The sequence below is a fragment of the Eptatretus burgeri genome, chromosome 3 (assembly GCF_056783735.1).
Source record: "Eptatretus burgeri isolate ZD-2024b chromosome 3, Ebu_testis_v1, whole genome shotgun sequence".
Lineage (NCBI taxonomy): Eukaryota > Metazoa > Chordata > Myxini > Myxiniformes > Myxinidae > Eptatretus > Eptatretus burgeri.
This window is the reverse complement of record NC_140963.1, coordinates 48,424,742-48,437,241: the sequence shown is the minus strand read 5'-3', so window position 1 is coordinate 48,437,241 and position 12,500 is coordinate 48,424,742. Positions and strand designations below refer to the sequence as shown.

General features: G+C 41.1%; 1 protein-coding gene across 3 annotated transcripts in view; it reads right to left on the bottom strand.

Moving 5' to 3' along the window:
• The window catches only part of LOC147029821 (protein mono-ADP-ribosyltransferase PARP14-like), a 156,333-nt gene that overhangs the window by 64,414 nt on the left and 79,419 nt on the right, over nt 1-12,500 (bottom strand). For all 3 annotated transcript variants that reach the window (XM_085873181.1, XM_085873178.1, XM_085873180.1), the window contains exon 13: nt 1,459-1,629. In XM_085873181.1, coding sequence (XP_085729307.1) covers nt 1,459-1,629 — 171 coding nt within the window. The remainder of the gene's footprint in view (nt 1-1,458; nt 1,630-12,500) is intronic.

Here is a 12,500-nt window from a genome sequence, read left to right as displayed (position 1 = left end):
CCCTAACCCATGACATTTACTCTAATTCAATTCAATTTATAATGGGAAGAAAATAAATTCAATTAAAATCAAATGGAAGACCAAATAGGTGCAGTCCTGCATCTTACTATAATTCACCATCTGTCCATCTGTCTGTTCCAGGTACTGCAAAAATGGCTGAATGGATCGCAACCATTTTTTGGGCATGTAATCCTGGGACCCCTTGGAGTAAAATAGGCATAAACATAATAACATGATCCCCTTGACAGATCCCGTAGGGAGTGGGTGCTTCTAGTTGGAGTAATCAGAAGAAACCCAAACAAGCAAAAAGCAAAGATGAAGTAATCAGGAGGAACCTGGATAGGATTTGCATTTCAGCTGCTACTCCTTTACCCTCAAACCCATCCAGGCATGGCCAAGTATACCTCGATTTAAAAAAAAAACAAAAAGAAGCCCAGATCAAAAAAATCAAATAATTCTGGCTGTGGACCATGCATCCAATGGAGTTGAAATTAAAAACATATATTTCCCATCACTACTACATCAAAATTGTGAAGTTTCATATCGATTGATTAAACAGTTCATAATTGAGAAAGAGTTAAAAAAAAAAGTATTTTGCTCAATTCACTATAGCTATATTCACATGCCAGACCATGTGACAGCAAATATTCACGAATACCCTGGTATCCCCAAGGCTTGGGGAAGATTTGTGTGAAGTTTCCCCTCGATCTGTCCGGTCTTTCTGGAGAAGATTTTTATGGGTTCGAGGGTAAATCCAATATGGCTGCCAAACCATGTGACCTTTGACATCATATGTGTGAACCTTTTGTTCCTCATGGATAGGCAGTCATACGTGTAAAGTTTCGCCTCGATCTGTTCAGCAACTTCAGAGAAGATTTTTGAAGGTTTTTTTCTTTTTGAAAACAATATGGCTGCCGAATCATGTGACCAATTCGGTCATCAATTATTTTTTCTGTGGACCATTTTATCCTTAGATGACCCTCAAAAATTTTCATACTGATCAGATGTGCCGTTCCACATATGCAATTATGACGTCATAATGAAGGCACCTATGGCATTGTTTAATATATATATATATATATATATATATATATATATATATATATATATATATATATATACATATATACTGTATATCACTCATTCCCCATGAGGAGTACTTGCCATATGCCAAGTTAATTTTTTTTCTTTGGGTTTCGCTTTCAGGTCCAATGTTTTTTTTTTCATTTTTCTAACATGGCTGCCATACCGCGTGACCTGTGATGTCATAATTATCAATAAAACATTCTACATGAGTAGTCGCTCCTATAGTGAAAATTGTCAGTCCGACAAGTGATTGCAGAGAAAAACACGAAAGTTATGCACGGACAGACAGACAGACCCAAATGCAATACCCTCTCCTTCGGTGAGGGTAAAAAGCAGATGTGCATGCAGTAAATGAAAACGAGATTAACAAACCTGTGCAGAGTGCAGGAAATGCCACAGATGTGAATGATCTGCGATGACACTCCATTAAGGCATTGCTGGTACACATTTTTATATTATTCTTTTGCACATTCAACACAATGATGTGTTGGCAATGAAGATTTCCCGGTGGAATGACAGACACAACAGATTGTTGTATTTGACCTGCAGTGTCACATGGAGAGAGGAAATAATTTTTTTAAAAAGGTATCAAAATGAAACGTATTAAATAAATAGCCAGACGCTAATTTTAACCATTTGTACTTGTGAGAGCAGGTCTACCCATCACCACAACAGATTTTTATGTGTTCGAGGGTAAATCCAATATGGCTGCCAAAACCATTTGACCTATGACGTCATGTGTGCGGAGAAGTTACTCATTCAAACACATCGAACAGTAACTTCTTCTTGCTACTCTACTTTGTCCTTCTCACATGAATAATTTTCCTTATCTTGATACGAGTTGCTTTATGCTTTGTTGTTGTTAAAAAAAGAAGAAAAAGAAAGATTTTGTCTCATGGAAGAGATGAATGACACGAGGGGTGATGTTGCTACAGCAATGAAACAGAGCCAGTTGACAAACAAGGGAGGACAGAGAAATGGTGAAGGAAGGAACACACAGGCAGCAACAATCAACATAGGGATAACCTGATAGGGCAAAGGACCTGAGTGGACAAAGAACATGTAAGCTCACAAATATGGTAAATGTGAATACACAAGAGAGAAGAGTCAGTGAGAAGTGAAAATATCAGGAATAGAAAACAAGAACATAAGATTATGATCACTCACAACTTTTAAGGCATGGAGAGAAGCACATTAATGGCCAGACAGGTGATTCCACAATTGAAAGAACAAAGGGACAAAATAATAAAGGTGAGCAGAGTGAGTCTGGATTTGGGGAGCGCAACAAGATATTATTATTAGCTGAGTGAGTGCAGCATGGTTGAGTTCATGAAGGACAAATAGCTGAGAGGGCAGGTGGGGTGAGACCATAAATTGAGGCAATAGAAAACTGCTAGGCCACCAAACTGTCTGTGGTGGGAGGGGAACAGGCATTGCACTTCAACCTCCTGTTGAGAAACTCCAATTCGCCTCATTATCTTTGATTCCACTTTTTCAAATGGTACAAGGTGAAATTTAGCAGCGATAAGCCACAAAGGACATCCATAATCCATAGTACTGCAGATGAAGGCCCTTGTACACTATTAGGAGCTGAACGCAGGAATGACTTAGTTCTGCAGATGAAAAGTATCTCCACGCACTGGAGGCCAACTTGGATATGTGGTTGGACCTGGAAATGTCATGGCAGATTGTTAATCCAAGAAGATCCAAAGATTGCACCTCTACAAAAGGTTGATTCCAAGGAATTGGAGGCTTAGCCATACATTCACAATGTAGAGACGGAATGAGTGTGTGGGATTTTGAAGCATAAAATGAAACAGTAATGTTTGACCTGCTTCATATTTTCTCCAAATAAGGACAAGGAAGGGGGCTCAGCCTGCTCGTCATTACATTCGTGGTGTGAGAAACATTCCAGCAAAGAGTGGAGTCATCCGCAAAGTGATATACAGGATTTTCTAAAGAGACCGAGAGAATGTTGATGTAAACCTGGAACAGAATAGGAACCAGGACACAATATTGAGGGACACTAACTTTGAAGGAAAGAGATGGGAGACGAAACACCAAGAACTATACATTTCTTGCGAGCATAAAAAAAAAAATTCCACCAATCAACCAAGAAAAGGATCATGAATGCCCTTGACCAAAAGATGAACAATCAGGGTTGGGTACCAGATAGTGGCAAATGGTCGGAGGATCTCCTGAGATTTCCCTGACATCTTGCTTGAGATTCAGTGTCCATCAATTGGTGAGTTAACAGGTGGAGCATATCTAAGGTGGAGTGGCCAGGAAGGAACTCCAACTGGTGATGTGATATTTCAGAGTTGAAGAAAATGTTGGTCTTGAGGTCTGCTGAGATTATTAATTTCATTACCTTGTTAATTTTGGGAAGGAGGCTGACCTATCTGTAGTTCAGAAATTAGTCTGCCTTGGCACCATTCTTATGGAAAGGAATGACACAAGCCACCTTGCATAAAGTGGAGGTGACCCTCCAAGATGAATCTGCAGAAGAATAGTCAATGAGGATCAGCCAGTTCAGATGCACAAACTTTAAGGAAGGGTGCACTGATGCTGTTGGGACCAGTTACTGATGACAAGTCAAGGTTGTGCAGATAATTCTCTACCTTTGCAGGTAAGAAGTTCACTTTCTACAGGGAGCTGCCTGTAAGGGGATGGCAATGTGAAACAGGAAATGAGGGATTGCGAACCAAAGCCATTTAAGTAAAAATAGGATTCATTCATTCTGCCCATTCAAGAACTGTCCATCATGACCCCTGCCTTGAAGAGCGAAGATACTGAAGAAGAGCACGTTTCTGAGACAGCTTTAAGCAGTTTCCACTATGATTTGGAGAGGCAGAGAGACAGATCATATACTAGACCAGGCTACGTCCTCTTTAACCGAGTGATGGCAATGCCACAGCAGCTCGTGTACCATGGCCAATTAAATGGACACTTTTACCAATATACACGGTCTGCCAAAATAAGTGTAAGGATTAAATTTCGTTACCTTTTCTAAATCATGAATGAAAATCAATTTCCTTTTTTCAGTTTCAAAATTCAGGGAGAGATAGAATATTAATGATGAACAGGTGGTCAATCCAACAGCGTTTTCTTATTGTTGAACTTTTCTTCAAGAACAAGTGGTTCATCATTGCAGCTCAAAGAGCATACCATTGAGAACTTTGTGTTCATGCTGCTCCTTTTGAACACATCATCCGTCGGCGTGTTTTAAGATTTTGGGACGATCGAACAGTAACTAATAAACTGCGATCAAGTAGACCACGTCAAAGCCTGGTGTTGGCTTAGCGGTTAGGGTGGCTGGCTTGGGATCTTAGGGTCCTGAGTTTGAGTGGCAGCTCATGGAGAACACCTACCAGACATTATTTTCCAGACTTAAAGATTACAATAAATGTTGTTTTTGTCATAAAATAAATTGATTGTCATTAATACTATAAAAAACAAAACAATATGAAACCCCCACACTTCTTTTGGCAAACCCTGGACAATCCGACATGCCAAGAGAAGCAGATGAGATTTATGATGCATTACCAGGAAAGTTTGACATTACTTGGTCAAGCAGAAACAGTGAAACTGTTGATGAGCAAAGGTTGGAAAGCTTCCTGACTGGGTGAGACTTGCTGCCATGCAAAAGTTTTTTGCTGCAATACTATGCTTAGAGGTTGGTAACAGGACACATACACAGGTATTCAGCATCGTAGCAGTTAAAATCTCAACAAAGGAGAATGAAGAAGCAAAGATGAGCAGATAGGAGGATATACAGGTTTCAGCAGAGAACACTTCAGAGATAGTCATTGCCACTCAGAGGACAATGCAGTACACAAATGAACAGGAGGTTGTTGCACAGGAAAATATGCAGCCAGATATAATCTGATGTACAAGGATGGAAAAGGGACGTAAAAGGACTGTGGTGAAAGGTATTATGAAGATAAACACAACCATCACCACTACCACCACCACCACCATCACCATCACCTCCACCTGCAGTGCATGGAATAAACTTGATAAGATGGTGGACAGTGTATAAATGAAAGACATTCTGGAATCTGGTGTATCACTGGAGAGGAAGGTTTTGCAAAGGCACATTATGTCAGGTGATGATCAAGTGACCAGATGGGCAAGATCATCTTGTGGTTGGATCTGAGACCATGAATGAGGCACAGACAGACAAGGTCAGAGTACAATGAGATAGGGTAGTGTTGGGCAAGGGTCAAGAGGCAGCAATAAGGAAAGAGGAGCACAGAGTGTGAGGGGGAAGGTATGAAGCAGAGTGGGTGAGAAGGTGGCAGAGAAGGTGACAGGGGTGAAGGGGAGGTATCAGAGGTGAAGGGGAGGCAGCAGATTATGCAAGACCAAGTGCAGCAATGGGTGTGAGCACCTCAAAGTCAAGCTTTAAATACAGGAGGTATCAGCTGTAATTGTACTTGAACATCAACTGACAAAGCCAGGTGGGGAGACGACAGGAGGTGTGAATGCAAGGTAAACAAGAGAAAGGGTGAGAGAAGGAGCCTGAAAAAGGAGGGTGTGGCAGAGGTGGAGGTGCTTTTGTAAAGATGATAAAAATTTTGACATTTTCAGTAATCATGCAGTATGTTTAACCACATATTTCAACAGCAATGCAAACTATGTTATTCTGAAATTCAAAATCAAACGATCATTTCTCACATATTCATCTTTACATGATTTGCTTCAATGAAAGTATTGATCACAAATAAATTTTTTTTTTTTTTTTTTTTTTTTTTTTTTTTTTGTATACCTTGGTCGAGGCTCGTATGAGAGCTAACACACAACTCACAGCAAGGAGGCATGAGACAAGAGGGGCGGGAGTGGAAGGGACAAAACATTGGGGAACAGACACAGGTGAACTGTGGAAGGGAGAGGGATGGGGATGGGACGGGGAACATGGCGAGGGGAAGATGGACATTAAAGGGACTTTCAGGAAGGAAAGCAGGAGAATTGAAGGAAGTGGGCTTGGGTGGATTATCGGGGGTAGAAAAGATCGAGGATTTGGATGGGGGAAGATAAGAGGTGGTGGTGAACAGCTGTTTTGAAAGCCTGAAGGGAAGAATGGGAAAGAATAGAGTGAGGAAGTTTATTCCAAAGGCGGGAAAAAAGAGGAATGAAAGAGTGAAGATGAGCAGTGATTCGTGATTTTGGTAGTTTTACCAGAAGGGGGTTGTTGGCGGACCTTGAGCGCCCTGTGGAAATGTGGTTGGGACAAATCGCAGAGAGAGCAGGGGGGGCAAGGCTGGAGAGAGGAGTCGGTAGAAGACAGAAAGACCACCGACCAACCTGCGGTGATTGAGTGAGAGGCCCAAAGACTCAGCTTCATTGCGGGAGATGCCAATGATCTTAAAAGCCCTGGTTTCGACAGCGTGAAGTCGAGAAAGGTGGGAGGCAGGAGCACCAGCCCAGAGGGGAGAGCAGTACTCCATCAGGCTACGGACAAAAGCTTTGTAAGTGATCAGGAGCTCAAGAGGGCCGAGGAAGGACTTTGCACGACGGAGGATTCCCAGTCGGCGACTGGCTTTTGAGGCAAGGTTGGAAATGTGACTTTCCCAGGAAAGGTCATGGCAGATAGTGAGACCCAGAAGCTTGAAAGAAAAGACTTCTTCCAGAGGATTGTTGAGAAAGTGGATGGGGGGTTTTGTAAACGGTCCTTTCGAAGAGACATAGTGAGAGTGTGAGATTTGTCTGGATTGAAAGACATGTTCCACGTGTTGGACCAGTTTGTGATTTTATCCAGATCTGCAGTGAGCGAAGAAGCTGCTGCTTGCCGGGCTGAGGGATGACAGATGGTACGGCAGAGGGTTGAGTCATCGGCAAAGAGAAATAGAGGATTTTCCAGAGAGTCCGAGAGATCATTGATGAAAACCAGAAAAAGAACAGGGCCCAGAACGCTACCTTGAGGAACTCCAGCCTGCACAGGAAGAGGGGATGAAAGAACTCCATTTAGGGCCACACGTTGACTGCGACAGGAGAGGAAGTCTGCGAGCCATGAGTGGAGATGGCCTTGAATACCATGGGAGGAGAGTTTGGTGAGTAGGGCAGGGTGCCAGACTGTGTCAAAAGCACGTGATATGTCCAGGGATACGGCTCTGATTTCCTGTCTGGCATTGAGGACCTCCATCCATTGATGGGAGAGCAGTAGCAGCATATCTAGGGTAGAGTGACCTGGTCTGAAACCAAATTGATGATTGGAAATCAAGCCATTGGAGAAGAGGAAGGATTTCATGTCTGAAGCGATGATGGATTCCATAACCTTGCTGATGATTGGGAGAAGGCTGATTGGTCTATAGTTACAGGGATCTGTTTTTGCACCTTTTTATGCAGGGCAGTGATGCTAGCAGATTTCCAAGCAGATGGCAGATGACCTTGGGAAAATGAGAGGGTGAATAGAACAGAGAGAGGGTGAGCAAGAGCAGAAGAGCAGGCTTTGAGGACACGTGGGCTGATGCCGTCTGGACCGGTTGCAGAATCTGACTCGAGGTTTGAAAGCAAGCTCTCCACCTTGTCAGGAGAAAAGGATACAGAGTCCAGGGACAGTTGGGTGCGACTGGGTAAAGTGGGTAGAGATAGTGATGGGTTTGGGACACAAGATTTAGCTGCAAACACCGAGTTTAGACATTCAGCTTTATCACGTGTGGAATCAGCAGTGCGGCCATTTGAGGTAAGGGAGGGGATGGGAGGGGGAACATACACCAGAAACAGATTTGATTAAACGCCACCAGGATTTTGAGGAGGGAGAGAGGTTTGAGAGTTCAGACTTGAGATGAGAAAGATGTTGTTTTCTGGCTCTCCTGAGGGTAGCTACACACTTGTTCCGAGCTTTGTGGAAAGAACTGAGATTGCCCTCAGTTGGGTTTGCTTTCCATGAGGCAAAGGCAAGTTGTTTCAGGACAACTGCCTCGCCACAAGCTTCAGTAAACCAAGGGCGGGAGGAAGGGTAAGACAACTGAACACGAGAGGGGATAAATCTGTGCATGAGGGAGAGCAAGTTTCTTTGAAAGAATTCCCAGGATGAGTTGATGTTTGAGAAAGTAGTGATAGGAGACCAGTCTGTAAGTTTGATGGCTGCTCGGAGACCCTGCCAGTCGGCTTGAGTGAAATGCCAGACTCGACGGCGGTGAGGTGGTTCTCTGATAACAGCCAGAGAGATGTCCACTTTAATAAGGACGTGGTCAGAAGAACCAATTGGAGCGAAGGAAGAGCAGCAGATATTGTCAGGGAAATTTGTCAAAATCAGATCCAGAAGAGATGGTTAGTTCCTGCGGGGAAAAACAAAAAATCTTCACAAAATGAACAACAGAAAGAGCAATCCAAGATTGCAGACCCTCACCAGGTCTTCTTTCATGTGGTTTATTTTGTGTGGCATTTGTGTGCTGGTGTGTTACGTAATTAAAAAGAAACATAATGAAAAATCACTCAGCGACAACTTAGCAAAACAGCACAAAATAGAATGGCACCTGGTGGAGCGCATTCCTCTGCCAGGTGGAACAGTTCACATTTTGTTTCCCAATGATGGGCTGGATCCGAAGCAAAATCTAATTCGCTGTTCTTGTCACCTATTCAACTCACCAATTTGTTTTGTCATAATTCGTCCACAACTTTTGAGATATAGTGAAATATATATATATATATATATATATATATATATATATATATATATATATATATATATATATATATATATATATGTTTTGGCCCTTATCTATAAATTTTAGAAATTAAGCCTGTGTTGATCTTTTGACCTTAAATTAATTGGTGGTTGAATTCATTGACCTGATATGCAAATGCTGTTCAAACTCAAAGTAAATCATCTAAAAATTGAAGATTTTAGAAAGTGCTCCTAAAGGCCCAGTCACACCTTGACGTTTTAGCCAGCAATGGCAACGTATTAAAATGTATGTAAAACGCTGGCTTACGTTGAACTTTTGATGTTTTTTTTAAAGATTCGGACGTATTCATAACGACTTGGTCTTATGCATAACGTATTAGAAACGGACACAGAACGTTTCGTTGTGTTATAGATAACTTATACCAACGAATGCTGAACCTGTTGTCGGCCTTCACAACCTAAGCCCAACGATAGTATAACTTAGGCATAGCGCGCTGCATGCATCGCCGACGATGACGTGGCGTAGGTTATGAAAAGGCCGCACAACGATTCAAATCATAACCGCCGCATAAATGGAAGTGTCAACATCGCAGTCACACCTTGGCGATCTTGCCAGCATATGCCGACCTCTGAAAAATGCGTCTAAAACGATGGCGCACGTCGAATACGTTATGGGTAAGTTTGGTATGCGTGAATAGAACACTAAAGTACGCTATCATACGTCATATTAAATGGAGTACGTCTTGTAATTTTAAACATGTTGAAAATTTTACGACGTACTTACCATATGACACACGCTCCGCATGCGATGGGAATAAGTTGCACGCACGATATGCGATCGTTGACACACATCGACACACGATACTTGAAAGTTACTCATAAGTCGAAACACGTGAAGGTAATGGTTAGTGTCAGTGTTCCAGACTCCCGGTTTTTTTTTTCTTCGGTATGACGGTATTCAGTGTACAGTGCGGTTATGATTTAAATCGTTGAGCGGCAGCCTATTAATTATATTATTTTATAACCACACTAGAAATCAAAGTGTCAAAATCACCATCATACCGAAGGAAGGAAGAAAAAAAAAAAAAAAAACCAGGAAGTCTGGAACACTGACGCTAACCATTACCTTGATGTGTTTCGACTTATGAGCACCTTACAAGTAACGTGTGTCGATGTGTGTCACCGATCGCATAACGTGAGTACAACATGTTGCTCATTGGTTAGAAATAAGTTTCGGGTACGCTAAACATTACCTCGACGTGTTTCGACTTAAGAGTAACTCACAAGTAACGTGTGTCGACGTGTGTCAACGATCGCGTGACGTGCCTACAACTTATGGCCAGCGTTATGCGGAACGTGTGAGTCATACGCTGGCATAAGTCTGAAAATTTCAAGCATGGAAAATTTGAGGACAACCGAAAAGTACAACGTTTAAAGCCAGCGTACAACGACGTATGGCAGTGTTTTTCAGCATGCTCTCAATGTTATCAAAACTTACCCATAATGTATTCAACGTGTACCAGCGTTTTAGACAAATTTTCCAAAAATCGGCATAAGCTGGTTAAAACGTCAAGGTGTGACTGGGCCTTAAGTCGTTGACCTTTTGGCATGTGCTTACCTCAAAAATAATTTGTAGTTGTATTCAGTGTGCTGATATAAAAATCCTGTTTAAATTTCAAGTAAATCAGGTGAAAATTGAGGAATTTAGAAAATTTGGCCCAATTTGGCCCATATTGGCCTGTGTTGATCTCAAAATTAATAAGTGGTTGAGTTCAGTGACCTGATATGCAGATGCTCTTCAAATTTCAAGCTAATTGGAATAAAATTGAGGATTATAGAAATTTGGCCTATGTTGACCTTTTGGTTGATGTTGACCTCCAAAATAATATGTGGTTGAATTCAATTACCTGATATGCAAATGCTCTTCAAATTTGAAGTCAATCGGATGGAAATTGAGGATTTTAGAAAATTTGGGCCAATTTGACCCAAATTGGCCTTTTGGCCGATGTTGATCTCAAAATTAATTGGTGGGTGAATTCATCGACCTGATATGCAAATGGTCTTCAAATTTCAAGTCAATCAGTTGAAAATTGACAATTTTGGAAGCAATTAAAAAATTTGGCCAACTGTATGTTGGGTTGATCATATGGCCTATGTTGACCTATTGACCAAAATTAACCTCAAAAGTAAAAGGTGGTTGAATTCAATGACTAGATATGCAAATCCTGTTCAAATTTCAAGTCAATCAGATGAAATTTGAGGATTTTAGAAAATTTGGCTCAACTTGGCCTGATCGCCTATGTAGACCTTTTCGGTCGACCAAATTTTAAGAAACTTCAATGCAGGACTGTCGCAGGGTCAGTGACATTAATCTCTGAAAATTTCTCAACGGTCGGATGAGCGGTTTGGGCTGAAGGCGAGTGGACAGATAAACAAATAAACAAACACAAACACAAACAAATGAAGGCGATCAACACACTTGTCAAAAAAAAAAAAATTCTTGCCAAGTAATGAAAAATCACTCAGAGTGACAACTTGGCAAAACAGCACAAAGTAGAATGGTACTCGGTTGAACGCATACCTCTGCCAGGTGGAACAGTTCATGTTTTGTATCCCACTGATGGGCTGGATCCGAACCAAAATCCAATCCGCTTGTTCTCGTCACCTATCCAACTCATCCACCTTGTTTGATCATAACGCATCCACAACTTTTTGAGACAGTGATATATTTGTTTTTGGCCATATCATTTTCAGAAATTAGGCCTGTGTTGACCTTTTGACCATAAATTTAATTGGTAGTTGAATTCATTGACCTGATATGCAAATGCTCTTCAAATTTCAAATCAATCAGATGAAAATTGAGGATTTTAGAATGTGCTCCGAAGTTGTTGACCTTTTGGTCTTTGTTGATGTTTTAGCCTATGTTGACCACAAAAATAATAGGTGGTTGAATTCAGTGACCCGATTTGTAAATTATTTTCCAATTTCAACTCAATCGGATGAAAATTGAGGATTTAGAAAATTGGCCCAATTTGGCCCAAGTTGTCCTTTTGGCTAATGTTGATCTCAAAGTAATAGGTAGTTGAATTCACTGACCTGACATGCAAACCCTGTTCAAATTTCAAGTCAATTGGATGAAATTTGGCCTATGTTGACCTTTTTGGTCAACCAAATTTTACGAAACTTCAATGTGGGACCGTCCGCAGTGTCGGTGACATTAATCTCTGAAAATTTCTCAGAAAGATCGGTTGAGCGGTTTAGTCTGGAGGTGAGCGGACAGACAAACAAACACACAAACAAACACAGGTGATCAACATGTAAAAAAATTTTTGGGGTTTTTTGTCGAGTAACAAAACGGACCCAAACACAATACCCTCTCCTTCGGTGAGGATAATAAAACACATTTGAGTACATCATTTGGTAGCCATCAAGTTTGTTTTTACAAACACAGAGCCTCTTTTACATTTGGGATGCACTTATGGTTGGGCTCCCACAAAGGTATAAATTACTGTGTTCCATAAAAGAAAGGGGCCATCTACATTATTTATTACATATCAAATTCTAAAAGGGCCATATATTTATTAAATATGTAATTACAGCAAAATGTTGACCACCTGTCTACCGACTAAATGGCAGTGTGTATGAACCTGGCTGATTCAACACCAAACAAAAGTAGAAAAGTCAATTGCTGGAAAAATAATTTCAGTTTTATGCACGTAAGAGTCAATGTTCAAAATAGAAACAGGTGAATTAAATTTAAAATTTAGCAATGACTTAGAAA